The 26071-nt window shown below is 43.0% G+C and overlaps 1 protein-coding gene across 4 annotated transcripts in view; it reads right to left on the bottom strand.

Annotated features, from left to right (window-relative positions):
- LOC143724251 (protein NLRC3-like) overlaps positions 1–26071 on the bottom strand; it is a 377548-nt gene that overhangs the window by 275578 nt on the left and 75899 nt on the right. The window contains exons 7-13 of one of the 4 annotated variants that reach the window (XR_013197294.1): positions 20936–21109; positions 13255–13428; positions 11660–11833; positions 11393–11566; positions 10483–10656; positions 10143–10304; positions 9205–9384 (exon numbers count right to left, since the gene is read on the bottom strand). The exons of 2 other annotated variants lie outside the window; for them this stretch is intronic. Coding sequence is in view for 1 of the 2 variants with exons in the window: in XM_077217234.1 (XP_077073349.1) it covers positions 9321–9384; positions 10143–10304; positions 10483–10656; positions 11393–11566; positions 11660–11833; positions 13255–13428; positions 20936–21109 (1096 nt within the window). In the remaining variant the exon portion in view is untranslated. Of the gene's footprint in view, positions 1–8633; positions 9385–10142; positions 10305–10482; positions 10657–11392; positions 11567–11659; positions 11834–13254; positions 13429–20935; positions 21110–26071 lie in introns of those variants that run through there. One more of the 4 variants, XM_077217234.1, reaches the window with a different exon arrangement.

Below are 26071 nucleotides of genomic sequence, written 5' to 3' on the forward strand. Positions count from 1 at the left end.
GTAAGCTTTTGTTCGCCAATTTCTGCTCATATGTTAAATATACTATAGTATGGGATGTTTTGTCAAAAATAAAGTAGGTATATTGAATTATCAACTAAGATGTTATTACAGTGTTTGTTCCAATAACCAATGAATCCTTACCTTTTTTAATACGTATGATAAAATGTATACTTTTTACAAAGAAAGAATACACTTGAAATATTGTTAAAATTGTAATTGTTGTTGTAATTGTAAACTATTTGTAATTGGTTACAATTTCTAATTGTAATATATATATATATATATATATATATATATATATATATATATATATATATATATGTAATTTCTTTTGTCCGAGGTCGCATTCTTTGGGACCCTGTGACACATCTGTGTGAAAGGCTAATTAATATGCAGCTCATTATGTATGTGGCACATTATCCGGCCTTTGTCTTCTCAGGTGTGAACACGCCTCCACGCATATTGCCTTTCTAAACAAAAGGTGTCTTATAACATTTAAATCAATGTATTGTTTTGTGTAAATGATTAGGCAGGATGATTTTCAGATCATTTTGAAGCAAAAATTCTAGGCAACAACAACCATTAGTCAAAAGTCTTGTGGACACATATTTAGTAGGTGTTTTGTGGCCTTATTTCAGACACTTTTGGTTTTAGTTTTTTCAATAACCATGCATAAACAATATTCTCTCAAAAATACAAACATGTACATACATCTTGCTCACATATTATGCTAGCCCTGTTTGTGCTAAATAGAGTGTAATTACACCTTTGCAATTAATATGTTTATAAGCAACTGAAAAAAGCATAAATGTCAGGGCATGTCAAAACATCTCAAGGACCCCAAAAACACCTTGGACCTCAGAGGGTTAAACCACATCTTTTCAAAGTCTGAATCTCACTCTGCCACGACATGTGATGTACAATGCATTTTATCATTTGTCATAAACTCTGTGTTGACTGGGTTTGTTCGACTTTTTGCCAATTTCAAAATCTTCTCTGCCCAATCAACATCTGTTACCTGCCACTCATATGCCCATTTCGGCTCAAATTTAGAACAAGTAATTTGCGAGCCATCAGAGGTGCTGGACAGTTAGGGGACCACACGAACTCGTGGTTGAAAAAGCTACCGCTTTCTGTATCGCACTCTAATGGTTCTGTTAACCGGTCAGAGATCAAATGGCCCGAGGCCGATGTGCTTTCATACACTTTTCCGGTTAATTTCGGAACACATGGTAAATCACATGGTCGTAACGTGGACTGACAGGCTCCTGAATCCACAAGAAAATCGATTACTACCCCATTGACCAATACCGGATAAATTGGCATTTCAGAAAACCCTGTGCTTTTGTACAATTTAACACGCTCATCAATCACAACACTGCTCAAATCATCAGTCACACACAAAGATTTGCAAGCAGTTTTTTCATTGCAGGTAGCAGAAAGTAAATCAGTGTATGTGTTTTTGTGTGCGTTGTGTTTGTGTGTGTTAGTAAAAATAATTTCACTTCCCTTTGCTGTAGCCAGACACTTATTTCCCAGAGCTGAACCCTCTCCGTCCCGCTCTCCTGCCCTCTTGGTTCAAACAGACTTTATGTTCTGACACGCGCTGCTCAAGTGTCCATCCTTCCTGCACACTTTTGTACAGTCTCGGTGCGTGTGTGCATTTGTTGAGCAAACATAACTGTTCCATTTTCCTCCAGCAGCTTTTCCTCTCTGTCCCTTTCGATTAGCAGGGTTTGAATGGGAAAATGCAGGTTTGTTAGGTTGTTGTTGTTGCACAACTACCATTGTGAGGGGCTTTTTCTTGTCTTTCTTTTCCTCGAGCTCTTCTTCAGCGTGAATAGCGTGCTGCAGCGCTGAAGTCAAACGGCCGTTTTTCCACTCCACATAACTTGACTTTGTCCCTCTCTTGACTTCGGGTCTCAGTCCTCGCATAAAATATCCCATCAAATGACTCTCCCAAGTGCTTGTTTTTGTTCCCCTATCTTCAGGCTCAGGTAAGCCACTGTACTGTGCAAATGTCTCAAAAAGTCTGAAATAATAGCTGCTTACCGATTCCTCTTTTTCTTGGACACAGCATGTGATTTTTTCAGTGTCCACACGCGGAGGAAAAGCTGTGCTGATGGCGGTGGATACATTTTCCACTTCTTTCTTGTATGAGTAGTTGCTTTCATGGTCCCAGTCTGGGTGCACCCTTCTCACGTCTGTTTTTGCCAGCTTTCCGGCCACTTTGCCCCACTTCACAGCGCCCATTTTCACAGTCAGCAGTCGTTTCAATTCTTGTGTGGTCGGGCTGAATTCTCTGCATATCGCAAGCAGTTCACTGGCAAACCGTTCACCCGTGTCTTGTGGGTCTGGTAGATGTGCCATAGCGTCCTTCATATCAGACATTGCCCAGGCTCTGAAGACTAGTATTGGCCCATCCGTGCCAGCAACTTCAACCATCGGAGCCGTCACATTCGACATTTTGACTTTTTCCGCTATAAAACTGACCTTTTCTGGCTTGACTTGTGATCTTGTCAACATTTGCTGCCCGCTTTGTCCCGGTCTCCCCTCGTCTTCTTCGCTGCTTGTCGTGGCCCGTGCTGAGTAGTCTATCTCCCCCTGCCGTACTGGCGGTGTTGGTAGTTGTGCTCAAAGCTGTTCTGTTAGTCTTTTTACCACTCGTTCTGCAGCTTCTGCCTCCGCTCGCGCTACTCTTACATCTGCCTCTGCCTGCGCTGCTCTTTGGGTTGTCAATGTCAGTTCAATTTGTGCTCTTGCTTCTGCGAGTTGTTCTTCTTGGGCTGCCATTCGTTGTGCCATTTGTTGTCTGTCCTGCTCCAGTTCTTGTGCGATTCTCAGGGGTGGTGGAGAGCGGTCCAGATCGAGGTCCAGCTTGAGGGCCGTTATCTCTGCTACGGGATAGTGATTTGTGTTGTAGGCAGGCGGCGGAGCCGTTGCAATCTCGGTCACATGTGGGGAAACAAATACATTCGGTTCATTAGTAGTATTCTGTTCCAGTGGAACTGTTTCACACATACAACATTCTTCACATCTTTCTCGCTGTTTCCCACTAGTTCTTTTTGTATCTGTTTTCGTTCTCGCCTGTCAGCCTCTTCTACCCAACATATTATAGTCTGTTCACACCCCTTGCATACATGTTTAATACACACACAGCAACCATTCTGTTCTCCCTCTTTCTTTTCTATTGATTCTTTTACGACATTAAGTCTTATCTTACTCAAGGTTTCCGCCTCGGGGAAATCGTGATATTTGATCAGTTTTTGTGTGTCAACCCTACATTTACCCCCAAAATTATTTCTCATTTGACAGAAAATAGCTGTGTATTTTTTTTTGACGCGCGTCTTACTAATCTGTCAAACGTCTTCGACAGAAATCGGCCAGGTTTTAGCAAATATGCTCTGTAATTATGGTTTACTCAAATCTTTCTGTGAACGCTTTCCAGCGCTCGATTATTCTGGTTCACGTGATTAATCAGGTTAAGGTTCTTCCGTCCACTTTGGCTCTTCGTCCACTTTTAACGAGACTTTCTCAGGTTATAATAAAAAAATTTAAGTAAACCAATTAATCAGTCGTGGTCCTTCCGTCCACTGTGTGGTTCTTCCGTCCACTGCCGTCCCAAAGAGACAAATTCAGCCAATATGGTTCACGTTCACTCACAATTATCAATTTACACTTAACATCAATAAAACAATTTGCTGTTTCTTACCCAGAGATGCTTTCCTTTTTTTTCGTTAATTGCCGCGGATTCTATTTTATCCTGGTGGGAGTTCTTCCCCTGGTCCTGAATGCGGGTATTGGCTCTCTCTCCCTTAATCTGTTGAGTTCTATCTCAAACCGTCGAGGTATGAGACTGGCCGCCTGGTGCTGCCAGGGTTGTGCACTTCCGTCAAATCCGTTCTCAGGACCAGGAGAAGAAGATTCCGCACGGGATCCCACTTCTGACACCAATTGTAATAGCAATTTTCAGAGGTTAATAAAAACAGCATCAAAAGTGTAAGAAAACTTTCAAGAGGCAAATTGTAATAAGGGAAAAGGTTTATTCTTTGAGGATTCTTTTCACAAACCGCAGCTACCTAGTTTCGAAACAGAATGCCTGGTAAACTCAACAAAACATAGACATTTTATGCAGTTCTCTGGCATTGTAACCCCTCCTACCCAGTTTCTGTAATTTTCCTTAAAGATATCCCATATCTTTAACTGGTTTGGGCTGGTTTTCTACCCCCTGGGCAGGTCAAACTGTTCTTTGTCCCTGAGAAGCCAAAAGGCCTTCATTTACGACCTAAATTACCTCCTGCTTCTCTCAGAAGGGGGCATGGGACTTCATTTTATTAGTAAACAACCCCCCTGTATTCTCCTGACTAAATCACTTCTCGGGCCCTAGGTGTCTGTCTTCCTGGCCCATCTGGTTTTATTACGTTTGTTCTTTCCTGTCCCCCTTCAGCTGCTAGAAACCCTCACAGAAACACATGATTAAATGAAATTAACAGTTTGGAAACAAATGAATATAAGTAACACTGAATTTTTCCGTAACACCATATTAGCCCGGTTTTGTCAACACTGCATTGGCTCCCTATTAAACATCGTACACATTTTAAAATATTGCTGATTACTTACAAAGCACTAAATGGTTTAGCTCCCCAGTAATTGAGCGAGCTCTTAACGCATTATAGTCCTTCACGTCTATTGCGATCTCAAAATTCTGGCCAGTTGATAATACCTAGAATATCTAAATCGACTGCTGGCGGTAGATCCTTTTCCTGTTTAGCACCAAAACTTAGGATTTAGTCTTAGGATGACTAAAATTTCCATGCCTCTGATAATAAATCTAAATTAATCTTACTCCCTCTTTCCTAGGATGTAGCCATCAGACGAACTCTAACCTACTAACTTTCTGACCTGATATAACTTTGGTCAAAAGGAACTTTGAAAGTGCACTAACCATTTTATTGTGAAATGATTTATTGAAATATTAACCTCTCATATTGTTTTTTGATGATACAAGATATTTTGCTGATGGTACCAATGAAGGGTAATGAAAAGGGGGGAATTTGATTTAACAATGTAACCAACAGGTGATGATTAAGAGCGTGATAATTACTCATGATGATTCTGTTTTGAAAATGTCTGGCTTACCCTTTAAAGAGGGTTGTATTTTGCTTATGGGTCGAGATTCTCTGAGTATTGCTCGAGAAGCTCCCGGCCGTAATAAACAATATTTGAAGGATGAAAACTCAGGTCTGTCTGTTATTTTCTGCTGCAGCAAGTACGTTAGAAAACAAGTTATTTTAGGGAACTCGGCCAGTGTCGACTAGAGACGCAGAAGCTAGAGTATAAAGGTTGTTAAGTGTCGACAAGAGACGCTATATATTGAGTGTCGACTAGAGACGCCATAGATTAAGTGTCGACGAGAGACGCTTGGGTGATGACTGGGCACCCCGAACAAATTTAAGAACACTAGAGATCTTACTTCCAATCCAAAGTGATAGTGTTCAATAATTAGATTCCAGGTACGCAGTTAGGTTTAGGGAACCAAATACATTCGGTTCATTAGTAGTATTCTGTTCCAGTGGAACTGTTTCACACATACAACATTCTTCACATCTTTCTCGCTGTTTCCCACTAGTTCTTTTTGTATCTGTTTTCGTTCTCGCCTGTCAGCCTCTTCTACCCAACATATTATAGTCTGTTCACACCCCTTGCATACATGTTTAATACACACACAGCAACCATTCTGTTCTCCCTCTTTCTTTTCTATTGATTCTTTTACGACATTAAGTCTTATCTTACTCAAGGTTTCCGCCTCGGGGAAATCGTGGTATTTGATCAGTTTTTGTGTGTCAACCCTACATTTACCCCCAAAATTATTTCTCATTTGACAGAAAATAGCTGTGTATTTTTTTTTGACGCGCGTCTTACTAATCTGTCAAACGTCTTCGACAGATCCGACTTTTTCACCCAAAATCGGCCAGGTTTTAGCAAATATGCTCTGTAATTATGGTTTACTCAAATCTTTCTGTGAACGCTTTCCAGCGCTCGATTATTCTGGTTCACGTGATTAATCAGGTTAAGGTTCTTCCGTCCACTTTGGCTCTTCGTCCACTTTTAACGAGACTTTCTCAGGTTATAATAAAAAAATTTAAGTAAACCAATTAATCAGTCGTGGTCCTTCCGTCCACTGTGTGGTTCTTCCGTCCACTGCCGTCCCAAAGAGACAAATTCAGCCAATATGGTTCACGTTCACTCACAATTATCAATTTACACTTAACATCAATAAAACAATTTGCTGTTTCTTACCCAGAGATGCTTTCCTTTTTTTTTCGTTAATTGCCGCGGATTCTTTTTTATCCTGGTGGGAGTTCTTCCCCTGGTCCTGAATGCGGGTATTGGCTCTCTCTCCCTTAATCTGTTGAGTTCTATCTCAAACCGTCGAGGTATGAGACTGGCCGCCTGGTGCTGCCAGGGTTGTGCACTTCCGTCAAATCCGTTCTCAGGACCAGGAGAAGAAGATTCCGCACGGGATCCCACTTCTGACAACAATTGTAATAGCAATTTTCAGAGGTTAATAAAAACAGCATCAAAAGTGTAAGAAAACTTTCAAGAGGCAAATTGTAATAAGGGAAAAGGTTTATTCTTTGAGGATTCTTTTCACAAACCGCAGCTACCCAGTTTCGAAACAGAATGCCTGGTAAACTCAACAAAACATAGACATTTTATGCAGTTCTCTGGCATTGTAACCCCTCCTACCCAGTTTCTGTAATTTTCCTTAAAGATATCCCATATCTTTAACTGGTTTGGGCTGGTTTTCTACCCCCTGGGCAGGTCAAACTGTTCTTTGTCCCTGAGAAGCCAAAAGGCCTTCATTTACGACCTAAATTACCTCCTGCTTCTCTCAGAAGGGGGCATGGGACTTCATTTTATTAGTAAACAACCCCCCTGTATTCTCCTGACTAAATCACTTCTCGGGCCCTAGGTGTCTGTCTTCCTGGCCCATCTGGTTTTATTACGTTTGTTCTTTCCTGTCCCCCTTCAGCTGCTAGAAACCCTCACAGAAACACATGATTAAATGAAATTAACAGTTTGGAAACAAATGAATATAAGTAACACTGAATTTTTCCGTAACACCATATTAGCCCGGTTTTGTCAACACTGCATTGGCTCCCTATTAAACATCGTACACATTTTAAAATATTGCTGATTACTTACAAAGCACTAAATGGTTTAGCTCCCCAGTAATTGAGCGAGCTCTTAACGCATTATAGTCCTTCACGTCTATTGCGATCTCAAAATTCTGGCCAGTTGATAATACCTAGAATATCTAAATCGACTGCTGGCGGTAGATCCTTTTCCTGTTTAGCACCAAAACTTAGGATTTAGTCTTAGGATGACTAAAATTTCCATGCCTCTGATAATAAATCTAAATTAATCTTACTCCCTCTTTCCTAGGATGTAGCCATCAGACGAACTCTAACCTACTAACTTTCTGACCTGATATAACTTTGGTCAAAAGGAACTTTGAAAGTGCACTAACCATTTTATTGTGAAATGATTTATTGAAATATTAACCCCTCATATTGTTTTTTGATGATACAAGATATTTTGCTGATGGTACCAATGAAGGGTAATGAAAAGGGGGGAATTTGATTTAACAATGTAACCAACAGGTGATGATTAAGAGCGTGATAATTACTCATGATGATTCTGTTTTGAAAATGTCTGGCTTACCCTTTAAAGAGGGTTGTATTTTGCTTATGGGTCGAGATTCTCTGAGTATTGCTCGAGAAGCTCCCGGCCGTAATAAACAATATTTGAAGGATGAAAACTCAGGTCTGTCTGTTATTTTCTGCTGCAGCAAGTAAGTTAGAAAACAAGTTATTTTAGGGAACTCGGCCAGTGTCGACTAGAGACGCAGAAGCTAGAGTATACAGGTTGTTAAGTGTCGACAAGAGACGCTATATATTGAGTGTCGACTAGAGACGCCATAGATTAAGTGTCGACGAGAGACGCTTGGGTGATGACTGGGCACCCCGAACAAATTTAAGAACACTAGAGATCTTACTTCCAATCCAAAGTGATAGTGTTCAATAATTAGATTCCAGGTACGCAGTTAGGTTTAGGGACAAATCCACTACAAAGCAGAGATGCAGAGGTGAACCTCGTGGCGTTCCGGCCCGTGAGAGAGCCTTGATGAGGCGAAGTAGAGCGTGTCAAGGCTGACGATGACGACTGCAGATTTTTGTTTTAGGATTGAATTCTTCCAATTTAAGACATGAAATTGTTCAGTTTCCACGTGGCAGAATTAATATATTCTGGCGGTAAGTTTGAAATCTGGATATAGCTAAATGAGAGCTGTAGTGCTATTTTATAGCTCTATAAAATGCCATGAGGGAGAATCGGAGAATCGGACCCCAGTCAATTTAAAAAGACTGTTTTGCTGCGTGGGTTTCTGTAGACGTGTGGAGGAGAACGGTTGCGACCAGCGCGTCGAGCTGAAGAATGCTGTGGGTGAAGTGTGGCGGCGCAGTGCCAGAACAGCTGATGCCAGAGCAAGCTGACCGGCTGCTTATATGCTCCCGCTGCTCATTTAAAGATTTGATGGGTTCACACTTTTCGAATAAAAACAATTGCTCTCAACTACATATTACTTTATTTAGATGCGAATATAAATGTGGTAAAAGAAGATTATAATTTCTAAACAAAATGCATTAGACTATCAAGACCAGATCAAGTGAAAGGTACAAAATGCTGCTAACTAGTAAAAATGTTTAGTTGGTCTGTAGAGAAGAAGAGACACTAACTTAATATAAAATAAAACATTAACAAACCAACAAATATATTATATGCATAAAATGAAAGAGAAAAAGTATATATAAATTTCCTTAACATGCAATTTTCACATTGTAGACTTTATATCATATGATACATGTATGTGCTATACTTGACAATCACATTTATGATAAGAAACATTTTAATCATTATGTATGAGTTAAATCCAAACATTATTATATTTGTAGGCCTTAAACTGAAGATTTCTGCAGACAGACACATCTGAGCTGCTTCCTCTGTTCCTCCTTTAAATAAAACTAAACCATCATTTGGCTGAATACTAAACCAACATTAATCATTCAATATCACATGTTTCTAATACGCATGCTAACACATATGCTGCATTATTTAATTGTTCACTATAGTCACTTCCACCTGTATGAAACACATTTACACACTAATCACACATTTATTTCTCCTCATAGACAGTAATGAGGCTCTTCTGTGGATCTCCTGATGGTTACTGATCCTCTCATCTCCGTTTCACAGATTTAAACTGATGTAAACGATTTAATAGGGACGTCTGGTGATTGATCTTTATCTACTTCATATACTCTGTAAGGTGAAACCAGAAGAGAAAACAATCAGTATTCAGTGGAACAAAGTGAACATTACATTCTTGTAATCAGTTCACATTATCTTGCAGAGATATTTCTCAAACAATATTTGAGTTTTAACTATAATAGATTTAAAACATGAATGATTTTATTAATTGATATGTTTGTGTTTTTGTGTTGGTGTGACTGAAGGACCTGCGACTCACTATTGAGTCACTGTAAAGGAGAAACACAAGCTGATGAGTGTACCACAGGGAGAAAAATACAAATGTTAAAACCTTTCAGTTAAATTTCCACAAGTTTAAGCTGTTTGACCTTTAGATTAAACATGTTTGTAAGGTCTTAGTAAATAACAGAGTAAAGTAAGTGTAGAGTAGTGTGACGTGTTGCTTGTCACATTAAAAACACACTAGAGACAGAGACATTTCTCATGTGAGCTGGACGCTGTGAGCTGAAGCTGGAACTGCACTGATTTTAGCAGGAGTGCAGCGTTTTCCTACAATCTGACCAAGTCTGTTTCACACTGAAATGATTCACTATTACTGACACAGTTAATAAAGCAGGTGTTGATGTATAAAGCTGTGACAGTGTGCTTTTGTCCTCTTTCCTCCTTTGTGTTAAACATTTTAATCAATTTTACATTTTGTTCTCACACAAAACCTTTGTTCCAATAAAGCTTCATGAAAATGTCATTGTACGAACATTTTTAAAGGTTTGTTCACATATCAGAGTCATCATAAAGTGATGTTTCCTCACCTCAGGTCACAGTTTGAGTCTCGTATCACGTCTCTGAGCCGCTGCTTTGAGTCTCCTATCTTATTGCCTCTGAGATCAAGCACTTTTAAAAACTGCAGTGCTTTTGATTTAGTCAAAGACTGAGTTAAAGAAGAAACATCTGTAATGCCGCAGTCATACAGGCTAGAAAGACAAACAGAGGAAGAGAGATTATCTTACAAACAAATCATTAAGGTGAAGAATTTTACACAAATATACTGTGAACTCAGACTCTTCATGAGATATTGAGTATAAAGTGTTTTGGTTTAAACTGTTGAAGAGATTTTAAACATTTTGATTCTTGTACGTGAATGTTACTGACCTCATTCTCTCCAGTTTACAGTGTGAATCCTTCAGTACGTCACATAAGTGCTTCACTCCTGAGTTTTCTATTATATTCCAGCTCAGGTTCAGCTCTCTCAGGTGTGATGGGTTTGATTTCAGAGCTGAAGTCAGGATGAGACACTGTTTCTCTGTAATACTGCATCCACTCAGACTGAAAACAGAAAGAGAAATCCATGTTCAGTTCATGTGTGAGTTAAAAGCATCATTAATAAATGCCATACAGTCACTAATACACCAGCAAGATCATGGAAACTTAATGATATGAACAAACCAAGACAGGAGCATTTGAGGAAACTAGTTACAATCCAAGTCTGGATCCATCCTCTCTCCACAAATAAGTGAACTTATCGCTGTACATTAATATATTAGATCAATATAGAAACAACAGAAAAGTTAACATTTAAATGGACTGATTTCATATTTTCAATGTAAAAAACTTGTGCATTAATCACAGTTTATTTTAAGGAATTTTAAAGTGTAGTTTACAACCTCTAAATATATGTTTTGCTTAATAAATTAAAATTTAGTGAAAAGTACCATTAGTCCAGTATAACCATAACTCTGTCAGAATAATCTACTGTAATTTGTTTCACTGTTTTTAGTCTGTTATCACTTCTGTATTGTTTCAAAGCAAAGATTTGTCAGATTTCAGCATATGAAACAATTTTATAGCCACAAAGTTTCAAATGCTTCAAAGTTTAATGCTCTTTCTACTCAAACACATAACAAGCCATTAATTAATAGTATTTCTGAATCTTTCTTCAGATGGAGAAACACCAGAAAGTGCAGTGCTATAAATGATAAGACTTGAGTCCAGTTGCCTTAAAATAAAATAAACAGTAAACTTTAATCAAACTGTAACAGCTGTACAGTATAATGATACTAACTGTAGTTTCTCCAGCTTGAATTGTGGGTTCATCAGTAGATCACTGAGATTTTTCACTCCAGAGTCTCTTAGATTATACAAACTCAGGTTCAGCTCTCTCAGGTGTGATGGGTTTGATTTCAGAGCTGAAGTCAGAGCAGAACAACCTTCATCTGTCATACAACAGCAGCTTAACCTACATTAGCAGAAATGAGAAAAACAAACTCTTTATTCTCTTTCATTCAAATATCAAAACCCCTTTTCTTTCTTGTATGTGAATGTTACCGACCTCAGTCTCTCCATTTTACAGTGTGAATCCTTCAGTACGTCACATAAGTACTTCACTCCTGTGTTTCCTATTATATTCTCACTGAGGTTCAGCTCTCTCAGGTGTGATGGGTTTGATTTCAGAGCTGAAGTCAGAATGAGACTCTGTTTCTCTGTAATACTGCATCTATACAGACTGAAGACAGAAAGAGAAAATGACTCAGATCAATGATGAACATTTTAGCCCTCTAAGCCCTGAAGGCCTTTTTAGAGTTTTTTTGACACACACAAAAGTAAAGACTCAAAACTCCAAAACTAAAGCAAGGAGAGGTAAAAGGTAGGTGTCATTTGATAGAAAACTTTTTATATTTTTATATATTTTTTAAATTACATTTAGACAATCTCATGCTGAGAAATTTTACATTCTTTCTTATTTGACATGCCATAACTCAGGAAGGAAATAAGGTATGAGGAAAATATATATTCCCCTACATGTGATCTGCATCTGGATCAAATTTTGTGGTGATAGCATAAAGTAATCAAAAGTTACAGCATTTGGAAACAAGCTAGCCTTTTTGTTTAGCCCTTGACACCTGGAAGGCATTATTAAAATTGTTGTTCCTCTGTGAGGAATATCTTGATTCCAAAATCAACATAATCCATAGTAAAGATCAGACTCTACTGCCTTGATCAACACAACATTAGTGTTATTTCAAAGCTTAGTTTGAACAATATGATTATTATTTTTTTCCATAGCTACGTGGCGTCGCCAGCAGTTCACTCTGGTTTAGAGGGACAATGCAGAACTAGTCAAGAGTTAATCGAAATGGTTAGATGCATTAAAAAGCAGAGTTTCTAAGCTTTGAAGTGATACATATTTTGTGTTATTCCATTCAGTGGTTGCTTAGTAGTTTGATTATGATTTTTTTCATGGGGGGTTATAGGGGTTAAAGAGCTACAGCATATAGTCTGTCATTTAGTCTATAGTTCCCATATTCTGCTTGTAATCATGTCGCACTAGTTCTGTATAGGAAACTGTTGTTTCGTCTTTCATTTTTTAAATTATTTCTTTGTTTATTGCAGCAGCAGATGCAAATCTCATGATATTTCTGCAGAACAACATGTACACAATCAGTAAATATTTTCAAATACTTTAAATGCAATTATTTACTAGTTCAACACCTTATTTTGATATTGATCAATGGCAAAGGACAGGGGCCTTATTTATAACCGTTGCACAAAACTGGCCCTGAAAGAGGCGTACGCCACTTCCAACGTATAAGTTGTGATTTATAAAAACAGACTTGACAGCAAAATTTTGCACACCTGCACGCAAACTCTGAGCCGTGCGAACGCACATTTGAGATGGAGCAGTTTGGTGTCACCGATGGGGAATTTTGTGCAGGTTCTGGCATACGCACAGTTTTATAAGTGAATATTTTTTGGCACACACCGATTTTGGCTTTCGGGCGCACATACACTTTTAGTAAGGATCCTACGCACAGTTTTATAAATGAGATCCCAGAGGATGCAATCCTACGGTATAAACGGTGTAACTTAAACTAAACAGTAAACTTTAAACACACTGTAACTGCTGTACAGTATAATGATACTAACTGTAGTTTCTCCAGCTTGAATTGTGGGTTCATCAGTAGATCACTGAGGTTTTTCACTGCAGAGTCTCCTAGTTTATTCCCGCTCAGGTTCAGCTCTCTCAGGTATGATGGGTTTGATTTCAGAGCTGAAGTCAGGATGAGACTCTGTTTCTCTGTAATACTGCATCTATACAGACTGAAGACAGAAAGAGAAAATTACTCAAATCCATGTTCAGTTCATGTTTGAATTAAAAGCATCATTAATAAATGCCATACAGTCACTAATACACCAGTAAAATCATAGAAACTTAATGATATGAATAATCCAAGACAGGAGCATTTGAGGAAACTAGTTACAATGCAAGTCTGGATCCGTCCTCCACAAATAAGTAAACTTATCACTATAGATTAATATATAGGATCATTATAGAAACAATAGAAAAGTTAACATTTAAATGGACTGATTTCACATTTTCGTCATCATTAGAATCTTGTACATGAATCACAATTTATTTAAAGTAATTTTAAAGTGTAGTTTACATCTAATTATAAAACGGTTAGTTCCAATCCTTGATTCTGATTGGTCAATATCTGTGTTTTATTCACGATAAAACACGGCTATGACCGCTTCACACAACGGTTCCCTTTCAGTCGATAATGTCAGACGTAGTCGACGGTCGACTGAATGGGGATCTCGCTAGAGAGCCTATCCTCTTCGAGTACTATTGAACGAGCCAATGTAATTGGCGTGCGTGATTCGCATCACACACTCCGCCCCCGCGGCGCGGGTATAAATACGGAAGTGGATGCACGCACTAGTTCCCTTTCGCTTCGGAGCCGATCGTTTGATGTCTCTGAGAGCGCTGTTGTCAACAACGAGCGAGTTTGTCGGTGTTCTTCAGCAAGACTCTCCCAGTGCTGGTGTTCTACAGCACGAGTGCCGTGGTGATCGCGAGCTTTGAGCTCTCAACTGCTGTTTTAACAGCAACAAATTTCTAAATGTTTGTGTGTGTTGATGGCTGGTTAGAGGGCGGAAAAGTGAGTGCTTCACTGTTTCAGTTCTCTGTTCAGTGTTGCCGCGGTCATTCCCCTGTGTGCTCCGGCACTGGTGACGGCCCTATTTTCTGAAAGAGCAACACGGGTGCGTTTGCGTCTTTTTCAAGATGTCATTCCGCCCGTGCGTTTCTGGGTGCGGTCGTTCCCTTTCTCTCTCTGATGGTCACAACTGTTGTGTCACGTGTTTGGGCTTACAGCACGCTGAGACAGCTTTTGTGGACAGCTCATGTTTTCACTGTGGGAACATGACTGTCGCAGTGTTGAGGGCGAGACTCGCCTTCGTTCGCGGAGAGCGAGTCCCCATTACCATGCCCCACCCTCGGTTGCTGTGTGGGATGGGTGACCGGAGGATAGTGTTGGATGTCCCGCCCGGTAACCATTCCCTGTGGGCTCCTCACTCCTCCCTTCCACTGCAACCACTGGAGCCTCCTGTGTTGTCTGCTGGTCCACCTGTAATGGGTGGGCCAGCGGTTTCACTCGGGGCTCCCCTGGAGGACAGGACGCCGATTGCAGCATCGGAGGGTGAGCTGACTTCTAGAGATGATGACTCGGCTGCATTGTCTCCCTCCGGGAGTTCAATGTTGCCCGAGCCGGATCCAAAATTATCAGCTATGCTGTAACGGGCCGCCGAGGCTGCCGGGCTCGAGTGGAACCTCCACCGTGTCCCGTTCAGTCTCGGTTGGAATCTGGAGTTTGGTATCTTGGGGCGGGCCGCGCTGGTTCTCAGCTCGCCGCCCGAGTGCCTTTCTTTCCCGAAATTGCACGGAGAGCTTATCAGGTGGTGAACAGCATCTTTCTCTGCCAGAAACTGCCTGAATAGCTTTTCCCCCTCATTACCCTTGATGGAGGAACGGTGAAGGGTTGCGAGGTGTCCCTCCATTGGAGCGGTCTGTCGACACAGGTGCACCTGTGTCCGGCGGCCGCTGTCTTTTGGGGGGATCCTCGTCTCCCCCCTAAGGCCTGTGAGTTTTCGTCCGTTCCGACGGGCAGAGCTTACAAAGCCTGTGGGCAAGCCGCTTCCTCTTGCATGCCATGGCGTTGCTGCAGGCTAGGGCACCCATGGCATGCACGGGGGTAATCCAGACCGTGCGCTCATAGGTGAGCACCGCACTGCATCCGACCTCACCCTCCGGGGCACGAGTGTCGTAGCGTGCGTGATCGGTCTGGCGATGTCCACCTTGGTGGTCCAGTAGCGCCTTCGTTGGCTCAGCCTGGTTGGTATGGCGGATGCGGACAAGGTTCGGTTCCTGGTCTCCCCAATTTCCCAGGTTGGGCTGGTCGGCGACGCGGTGGAGAACTGCATCCAACAGTTCTCTGCCGCTCAAGCGCAGACGGAGGTCTTCTGGCACATCCAGCCCCGGTGGCCAGCTGCTGCCTCCACCCGCCGCCGGTGGCAGCTCCTCCGCCTGCTCATCGCTGTGGGCGTTCCCCGGCCGCCGCTCCTGCTGGGCCTCCGCAGCAGCCTCCACCCAGGCCTCAGCATGGAGCCGGCCGCAGTAGAGACGCCCAGCCCGCTCCAGGCGCTGCCAAGCCAGGTGGCAAGCGACAGCGAAAGCATTCCGGAGCGGGCCGCCCAGGAATGGATGAGATGCTCTTGGAGTGGCACGATCACTCCCTCCCCCCGGGTGAGGGCCGGAGGGAGCCTTTGTTTGTGTGTGTGTCTGTTCCGCCGCTGGCTCCCTAAAAAAAAAAAAAAAAAAAAAAAAGCAGAGCAAGCGGTACCCACACTTCAAAGAGAGAGCAATTTCATCTGTTCCTGGGTCCCAAGAGGGCCAGTCTGGCGGGTGTGACCCTGTATAGCCTTACACCCCTCAGCTCCCCCTTGGTCGCCAGCAGGCAGCTTGGTGCGTTCGAGGACCCGGTCATCCGCCTTCTCACGCGCCCCCTGCCGCTAGTGGAGACAGGTAAGTGTTACTAACACTTAACAAGGTACTAACACCACTCTCTCTACTTTGCTGCCCCACCTCAGGCTCGGCTACCCCGCTCAAGTCAGTGATAATCATCACATTAGGTGTTGAGCAGACGTGCTCCTGAAAATTCAGTGATATTCATCACACCGAGTGTTGAGCAGTGCTCCTGACTTGTGCGTGCTTATCTTATCCTGCTGGCGAAGGATTTGATATAGCCGCGCCTCCAGCCGGTACGAAGGCCAGTTGTAAACTCGTTCTTCGTGCTACTAGGTGGTGGGTCGTGACCATCTTGGCCCAAGATTGGTCTGCAGCTCCGACCTGAAAGACATGTGCTTCAGATCTCTACCTTCCGCACCGCAGGCCATCCTGTGTGTTGCGTGTAAGGGTGGAGTATCAGTACAGTGTCCTTCCCTTCGAGTGCTCCAGAGCCCGTTGGGTCTTCAGGTCAACTGGAAGAGAGTAATCTCGCCCACGGGCTGAGTATCTCTTTTTCAGTTTTGGAGATGGACTCGGTCTAACACGTCTCTCCAATGAGAAGGTGTTCAGCTGGTGTTTGAAGTGAGAAAGGGTCCCACTGAAAGAACTTTCAGAGGCTCCTGGGGTATATGGTAGTTGCAGCCATTGGCTTCCTCCATATGTGACCACTTCAGCGCTAGCTTCATGATCGAGTCCCGAGGTGACCGTGGCAGAGCAGCTCACCCTGTGTGACTATAGTTCATCCCGGTCTGCTGCCAAACCCTCTTCAACAGAGGGGCCATGTACAAAGGGCGTGTTTTAACGGGGGCCTGGGCGACCCTCGACTACACGGGCATTCGTGTCTCGAGTTGTTAGACATTGCGACCGTTGCGCAAGCTTCCCTTGCATGTCACAACTCACCCGTCACCTCCTCCTTGGAGTCAGAAGCTTCTGAGGACGCTTTGTTCCACTCTTCCCGCTCTACTCAATCGTGCCGCAGTCGAGCCTCACGACAGTTATAGCCAGGGCAAGTGGAGACTCCATCCCCTGGGTCCAGCTCGGTCATGACCATTCCGGGGCCGCTCAGTTGCCCCTCCGGTTTCGTCTTCCTGCCAGTGTTTGTATAAACCGAGCGGACTACCCTTGGACAAAAACTGGCTCTCAGCTGCCCCAGGGGCCCGCAGAAATGCGTTTAACCCCAGTGAGCCTTCTAAAAGCGACTGCGACTCATGGTCGCCTTGCGCCTGCTCAAGTCAGTGAATTCATCACACTTCATGTTGAGCAGAAATGCTCATGAAACTCAGTGAAGTTCATCGCACTCAGGTGTTGAGCAGCAATGCTCCTGTAGCTCAGTGAGTTCATCACACTCAGGTGTTGAGCAGAAATGCTCCTGTGGCTCAGTGAATTCATCACACGCAGTGCTGAGCAGAAATGCTCCTGTTGCTCAGTAAAGTTCTTCGCACTCAAGTGTTGAGCAGAAATGCTACTGAAGCTCAGTGAGTTTATCACACTCAGGTGTTGAGCAGGAATGCTCCTGAAGCTCAGTGAACTTATCACTTTCAAGTGCTGAGCAGAAAATGCTCCTGAAGCCCAGTGATCTTCACATGTTGTGTTGAGCAATGCTCCTGTCTTTTTTCGCCCGTCGCTTGCACCTATGTGCCAAGTCAGGAGAGGAACAGGTCTTCATAGTTGCCCCTTATTGGCCCAACTAGACCTGGTTCCCATCGACAGCCTTCCTGACTTCCCCTGAAAACTCTTTCAGGGACGGGGCACGATGGCACCCGCGTTCTTCCCCCGGAGGTTCAGGTGGCTATCACAGGGACATGTGATAGTTACCATCACTTCTGCTAGCACCCCCTAGAAATGGGTAGCGTGCTTACGCCTTTAGAAGTGGAACCTAGTCGTTGAGTGCGTCTTCTCTCCAGAGGAGATCCTGAAAGCTTTCGATCACTTCAGTGCTCTCTTTCCTGCAAAATGGGTTGGAGTAGGCTGTTTTCATTCACCCTCAAAATGATGTTGCCTCGGTGTTTAAACGACGCTCATCGTGTTGCAGAAGTGTGCAGAAGCACGTTCTATTCGTCAGGTTCATGAGGAGCAAGGTCTTGTAAATCCTTGCGTCCCTCTTTATCCTCTTGGGCCTTGTCCCTGGTGCGACTGCACTGCAGAGACCGCCCCTGAGCCACTGCAGGCAGTGAGTTAAAAATTCTGTTAAATCAGTTCTCCTGCTCGCGTGGTCTCTACTAAAGGGTAGGGACTTGCTCGCTTTCGGTCAACGTATTGTGCCTGGAGTCTGGGCCGGCTAACTCTCACAAGCTGAGACCCTGGCTCGGATTGTGCCCAAGGTTCCTACCTCTCCCGTAATAGGAGCAGGTGGTGAGCCTGCAAGCGCTGCCCTGGAGGAGGCAGATCCAGCCCTGGCTTCTCTGTCCGTTCGCTTGGACGTGTACAGAACGCAAGCCGTAGACCTCAGACCAGCTCTACAAATATATGTTGGAATTCAGCAGAGAGGGAAAGCTGTTTCCATGCAAAGTTGCACTTAGTGCTTGCCTTCATTTCGGTAAAAATCTGAGATGCAACATGTCCACTTAGGTGTTGAGCTCCTCGATGATGAGTGTAAAGTGCTCCGCCTGGGCGTTGACGATATGCTTTGCTAAACAGATTCTAGAGTTGGGGGCTGGACGACACCTAGTTGAACCGCTGCTTCCCGTGGGCTCCCTTCTCATGAAGCCAGTTTCACCGTGAGCCCGGTTCAAGTGTTGGCTTGCTGCGCCATTTCCCTCCTATGGACTGGATACGTGCGCTTTTCTACTCCAGTTGAGTTCCCTTAAAATTGAACCCTGTTGAGTTCCTCCACACCCCTCCGACGTCGGACGTGCGGAACGTCTGGTGTTAGGCCTACCACTCGTAAGCAGTGTGGAACCTGTGTTAGGCTGGGTCCATATGTTGCGGTCCCTACGGCGACCCCATATGTGTATTCTTCCACGATACGGCTCCCTGCGGCGAGCCCGTGTCTTCCCTCGGCAGAGTCTCTCTGCCGTCACTGTCCGGTGTGTCTCCCCCCGTCTTAGGCTGGAGCCACCCCAGTGACATTCCATATGTTAGACTGCCCGGTTTCCGCCCAGTTCATATGTGTATTCTCCACGTTACCTCCCTCTGGGTTGGATGTGGCTTCCGCAGCGTCCCTTCCTTCCAATGTACGGGGAACGCTTTCCCAGTGGTCCTGTAGGAACAGCAGTGACTTCCCTGGCCTAAGCCCTGTCCTTCCCCGCCTTAAATTTGCGGGGGCATCAGGAGCCTTTGGTTTAGGCACTGGAAGGTGGCAGCGTTAGTGGCGTTTTCAAAGGTTATCCCCATTCAGTCGACCGTCGACTACGTCTGACGTTATCGACTGAAAGGGAACGTCCTGGTTGCGTATGCAACCCACCGTTCCCTGAAGGAGGGAACGGAGGACGTAGTCCCCTTGCCACTAGCGCTGGACCACCGCTGACCCCGGGTTACTCTCGGCTCCTCAGCGAAAAAGCAACTAGTGCGTGCATCCACTTCCGTATTTATACCCGCGCCGCGGGGGCGGAGTGTGTGATGCGAATCACGCACGCCAATTACATTGGCTCGTTCAATAGTACTCGAAGAGGATAGGCTCTCTAGCGAGATCCCCATTCAGTCGACCGTCGACTACGTCCTCTGTTCCCTCCTTCAGGGAACGGTGGGTTGCATATGCAACCAGGACGTTCTATGTGTCACTACACAAAACCCCTAGCAACCACTCTTAGCAACTTAAACACATGATTTGATCTCAGTTTGACAGTTTGATCTCAATGATATTGTTCATTGAAGCTTATAGAGTAGAGTATTGTGAGAGATCGAGTAACCGAGTGTACCTGCATTTACAGTAGATATAGCATTTTCCTTCAGGTCAGACCTATATTCATAATAAATAAATCAGTTTGAATGTTCGCTGCAATATCTTGTCCTTTTAACAGTCAATGGGTTTTCCAGTGCCCTAATCATTTGTCAGTTGCGTCTTGCTTTTCCGTGTTCACAAGTTTGAGTCCTTTCAATATAAAAGTCTTCTCTACTGACTCACTCACACATAAAGACAGACTTTGTCTTCATTTAATGGCGAAAATATGTATGTAACTTCTGTTGCTGTTTATGTTCAGAGACTATTTTTTCCAGTGGAAGGAAGGCTTTTAGTTATTTTACTTCATGCAAGTTGCATAGATAGATATTTTTTGGTTTTAATATTTGTATGTTGCAGTAACCGTTTTATAAAAGTAATAAGGTACTGGAGGCTAGTGCTGTATGGTGAATAAGTCACGGCTGACGCTGCTTCACGTCGATCCTAACAACCCCCTTCAGCCGTGACTTATTCACCATACAGCACAGCCTCCAGTACCTTATTGCTTACATACACATTTTGCTTAATAAATTTAGATTTAGTGAGAAGTACCATTAGTCCAGTATAACTGTAACTCTGTCAGAATAATTTACTGTCATTTGTTATGTCTGTTATCACTTCTGTATTGTTTCAAAGCAACGATTTATCAGATTTCAGTATATAAAACAATTTTATGGCCACAAAGTTTCAAATGTTATATACTCTTTCTACTGATACACATAACAAACCGTTAACTAATAGTATTTCTGAATCTTTCTTCAGATGGAGAAACACCAGAATGTGCAGTGCTATAAATGATGTGGCTTGAGTCCAGTTGCCTTAAAATAAAATAAACAGTAAACTTTAATCACACTGTAACTGCTGTACAGTATAATGATACTAACTCTAGTTTCTCCAGCTTGAATCGTGGGTTCATCAGTAGATCACTGAGGTTTTTCACTCCAGAGTCTCCTAGTTTATTCCAACTCAGCTCCAGCTCTCTCAGGTGTGATGGGTTTGATTTCAGAGCTAAAGTCAGAGCAGAACAACCTTCATCTGTCATATTACACCAGCTTAACCTACAGGAGAGGGAGAGAGAGAGAGAGAGAGAGAGAGAGAGAGAGAGAGAGAGAGAGAGAGAGAGAGAGAGAGAGAGAGAGAGAGAGAGAGAGAGAGAGAGACCTTTAACACACCTTAATTTATAATTACACTGTATAGACATACCTCAACCAATATTTAACTGTAATACATCCTTTATATTTACAAAAAAAAGAAAAACCCTAACCATTGTACAATTTCATTATTTAGATCAAAAACATTTAATTCATTTGAAGAAATAATAATGAATAAATAAAAAATCTCATTCACATCTATTTTCTCAAATGTACATACATACACATATATATCTGCACAAAAACATTCATAAATTCACATACATTTAGCAAATGATTAAATAAAATTTTACAATCCTCATTTAAACTTTTTTTTAACAGTCACAAAAACTCAAACTTAATACCAGCTCATTTCCATAATCCATTTTGCACAAAACATAATTAAAAACCCAAATTTCAATAAATCTGTCCAGATTATTCATCAGTTTAAAATATGCAAACTCTGCCTTGATTCTAATGACTATAAGAGCCTTTAAATCCACCTGTAGCGTTTATACGCCCGTATAAATATAATTATTATTCATAACGGATTATGATCAATAATTTAATTATTTTCAGAATTTACTGTAGCAGAATCAATAGTATGATCATTTTATCAGTTCATCCAATGAATGGAAAGCATAAACAATTATCAATTCTAGGAAATATGATATCTTCCTGGCCAAGAAAGACTAATTCCCAGCTAACAGCTAAATTTAGAAATAATTCAAGGGTAAAAGCATAGGTAGCTTTAGATCGCAGTTCAAGACAATAAATCTGTAAGCACATAACACAAGCCAATTATCTTAAAAAAAATATAAACAAGACTTTATTGATTATCCTAGAACATAAAACTACTATCTAACACAAACACACGCACACAAACATTCATAAGAGTTGCAGAAAGAAGAGAGTGAGGAAAGAATGAGTTTTAAGAGTGAGATGGTGAAATCCCAAGTTTCTATATGCACTTATAAGACATGACCTGAACGAACCAATCATTAATTTAACCCTTCTATCGTTTCTTAGGCGGGTTATGCAATTTTATCAATGAATATACACCAGTTCAGCTAAGAGTCTGGAGGCTACTTGCTTGTGTTGCTTTTGGGGATTCCTTTTTCGTCGTAAAGGGGGTTTCCCGGTCCGTTCGTTTGGCTGATCTTCTCGTGTGCCTGGATAGATCTTGGACAGCCAGTCACGTGGTGTGTTGGCGCGGATGAATGAAAGTCTTTGAAGTTGGAAGCTTGTTTTGCAGTTGAAACGTTAAAACGAAACTTTGCAGCAAAACTTGACTAACCGAGACTTTTAACGAGAAAATAAAGAAAAACTTAGGAAAGAAAGAACATTTAGACGAGAGTAAATGATGATGATGGCTTGATTGAAACTGTTGAACCCGTTCTTCTGATCTTAATTTGGGTTCTTTGTCTCTACGCGTCTACATGGTTACTATAACCATCGTCTGCTCCACCCGACTTGTTGTTCTGCCGAGACCTTTTTCGAGAGAGAGCCCGCCCGATTTCTGTTCTATTCTTCTAGCGCATTATTCCCCTAAAGCTCTGTTCGGGTCTAAGGTTTTAAACTCAAGTGTTTTGTCCCGCCTCCTGGAGGAATTTGGAATTCGGACAATAAGATACTATATGGTTATTTGAGAAGGGGGTCTTTTCTATCCCCCCCTTTCTCTCATCGTGAATCATGTGTTATCTGTGGTCTGCTTACTCATCAGCTCAAACAGAGGATTCAGTTTAGACATAATTTCCATTTTAAGAACAAACATTTTTACACAGATTTCAATCAAGCCACCTTCTGAATTAATAATATATGAGCATAATGATAGGAAACACGATACACTTTCATTCACACAGGTAATAGTTACAACAATTAGATGACTTATATGTGATTAAGCATAATAGACACATACAGGGGTCATAGACACAATATAGAATTATGTAGTTGTACGATGTTTGATTATAAGTTCGTCAAGAATTGTTTTGTGATGATTGTATGCATTTTTATATGAAAAGTCTCTTGTCTCTGTGGTTTTTAAGAGGTCTCAACAATGAGGTCATTCAAAGGTCTTCAAGAAGGGGGAAGTCTGTTTTACATCTCTGTCATGGGACCTTGGTCCTTAAGAAAGACGTAGTCTGTTAGTCGCAGGGGTCAGGTGACCTCTTGTTTCACTATTTCTTAACAGATCTGTTTTGCCAAATTAGAAAACATTGACAACGTTCTTCCTTTAGTTAAAAAGGTCCTTCCGGTTGCAGATTCTCTGGAGCCTATGGCTCTGGGTCTGGTGATTTGATTCGTGAATGTGAAGACTCTTTGTGGGATTATGTATGAACAGTCACCTAAAAGCTTCAATTGTGTTTGGTTCATTCTCATTGTCGCTACATACCTCAGGACCTTCTTCCCTGTAGTGGAAATTTTAATATTGGCTAATTAATAATAGACATTACATTGAAATATCATATGGTCTCTTTATCTGTATTCCTGAGTTACGAGAACAGAGCCTTGTTTTCTATGTTTACACAGCTGTGAAGGCATGAGTAAATGGTAAATGGACTGCATTTATATAGCGCTTTCACAAACCCAATGGCCACCAAAGCACTTTACATATTTGCCTCTCACCTATTCACTCATACACCGACGGCGGTGTCAGCCATGCAGGACGCCATCCAGCTCGTCGGGAGCAGCCGGGGTTAGGTGTCTTGCTCATTGACACCTTGACACTTGGTCAGGTGGAACCGGGGATAGAACCACCAACCTTTCGGATTGTAGACAACCTACATGAACCACTGAGCCACTGCCGCCCCAAAAGACAATCAGAAGATGGTTGTCACCTCTTTTCTCAGAGTTGAGAAAACTCATGGGGTTAGGAGATCTAAAGAGCAGTCATAAAGTCCCTTTTGGTCCTCTTGTCTAAATATCAATTGACGAGATAGCTTTGAAGAGAAACACTAAAAGACTGCCAGTTAAATCTTCCTCCTGGTCTTTCACTCACCCTGCAGCTGGTATGTGTGGCGACTGGGTTCCTATTCTTCCAAGAATAAATACTTTTAAAATACAATTCGGATCAGAATGTCTCTTACGCGGTGATGCCGTTTGTTTAATTATTGTTTTTGCCACAACAATTGGTGTCAGAAGTGGGATCTCACGGCAGTTTCTTCTGGTCCTGAACACAGCGAATTTGACGACTGATCATCCAGAAGCACCAGGCTTCTATTCTTACCTCGAAAATTGAGAGAGAAGAGCCAAACTGCTTTCAGGGCCAGGAGTGACTCGACTGAGATCAGAAAGAACCCGGTGGCAGTAAAGCATCTCGGTAAGAGACAGTAAATTGTTTTATTTTGTATGGTGTAATTTGATATGACTGTGAGTGAACCATAGTGGCTGAAATTATCTCTTTGGTACGGGCAGAGGTTTTCGAGGGGTGAATTGTAACCTGAGGAAGTCAAGTCAATTTTATGCCGGAAACGTCCCGGGTTACGTATGTAACCCTAGTTCCCCGAAGGGACGGACGCTGCGTGAAATCGCAGTGGGAACGCCCTCAGCGTGACGCGTCTGAAGCATGAATGAAATCAGTCAATGGAGAGAATGAGCGTACGGTGAGTGACGTCATCGACCAGGAAGCTATAAATATCCCCTGAGTACACAATACGCCAGCTTAAAAGTTACTGAAGCAGCGACCCAAGGGGATGCCGAGAGTATGGCAGGACACGCAGCGTCCGTCCCTTCAGGGAACTAGGGTTACATACGTAACCCGGGACGTTCCCCTTCAGGGACTACCGCTGCGTGAAATCGCAGTGGGAACGCAATACCCACATCCCCATACGACCAAATCCCCGTCGTGTGTCATTAGGAGACACAAACCGACGAGACAACCTGAGCCCCGGGAGTGGAGCTAAGATCGAGGGAATAAAATCTAACGAAAGTGTGCGGTGAGGACCAGCCTGCCGCATCACAAACGTACTGAAGAGAAGCTCCTGAAAGAAGAGCTGTAGAAGCAGCCATACTCCGGGTGGAATGAGCCCTTACAGCCAAAGGTGAAGGCTGATGGGCCGAACCATAAGCAAGTGGGATGGCCTCGACCACCCACTTGCTCATCCTTTTTCTAGATGCAGGACACCCTTTCTTAGGTGACCCAAACAGACGAACAGTTGTTCCGATCTCCTCCACAGGGCAGCTCTGTGGACGTAAGCATCAAAACCCAAACTGGGCACAGCAAATTAATTTTCTCCTGGTCTGACGTCAGAAAAGGCGGAGGACAGAAAACCTGCAGAACTATAGGTCTAACTGAAACAGTTGGAACCTTAGGAACATAACCTGGTCTCGGAAAGAGAAAGGCCTTAACCAACCAGGAGCAAATTCCAGGCACGAGGGAGCCACCGAAAGTGCTTGAATATCTCCAATTCTTTTTAGAGATGAGATAGCGAGAAGAAGGATAGTCTTTAGAGTAAGAAACTTTTCCGAAACTTCCTCGATGGGCTCGAAAGGAGCAAGGGAGAGACCTTCTAAGATGATGGCCAGATCCCAAGCTGGTACCCTCGTGCGAACTGCAGGCCTCAGCCTCAAGGTGACACGAAGGAAGCGAGACATAAGTGGGTGTTTCCCGAGGGAACCTCCACTTGAAGGGGTGTGGTAAGCAGCTAAGGCCGCCACATACACCTTCAGTGTGGAGTGGGATAACCCTGTGGAGAGACGGTCCTGCAGGAAATCCAGGACTGTACCAACCGGGCAGTTAACTGGGTCCTGCTGGCGCTCTCCACACCAAGAGGTGAAAAGTTTCCACCTCGCGACATATAACTTCCTCGTGGAGGGAGCTCTGGATCGGAGGATGGTCTCAACGACCTCAGCCGAGAGACCAGAATCTATGAGCTGGGCCCCCTCAGAGGC

Source organism: Siphateles boraxobius, unplaced genomic scaffold (genome assembly GCF_051911475.1).
Source record: "Siphateles boraxobius isolate OS27281-9 unplaced genomic scaffold, OSU_SipBor_1 70, whole genome shotgun sequence".
Taxonomy (NCBI): Eukaryota; Metazoa; Chordata; class Actinopteri; order Cypriniformes; family Leuciscidae; genus Siphateles; species Siphateles boraxobius.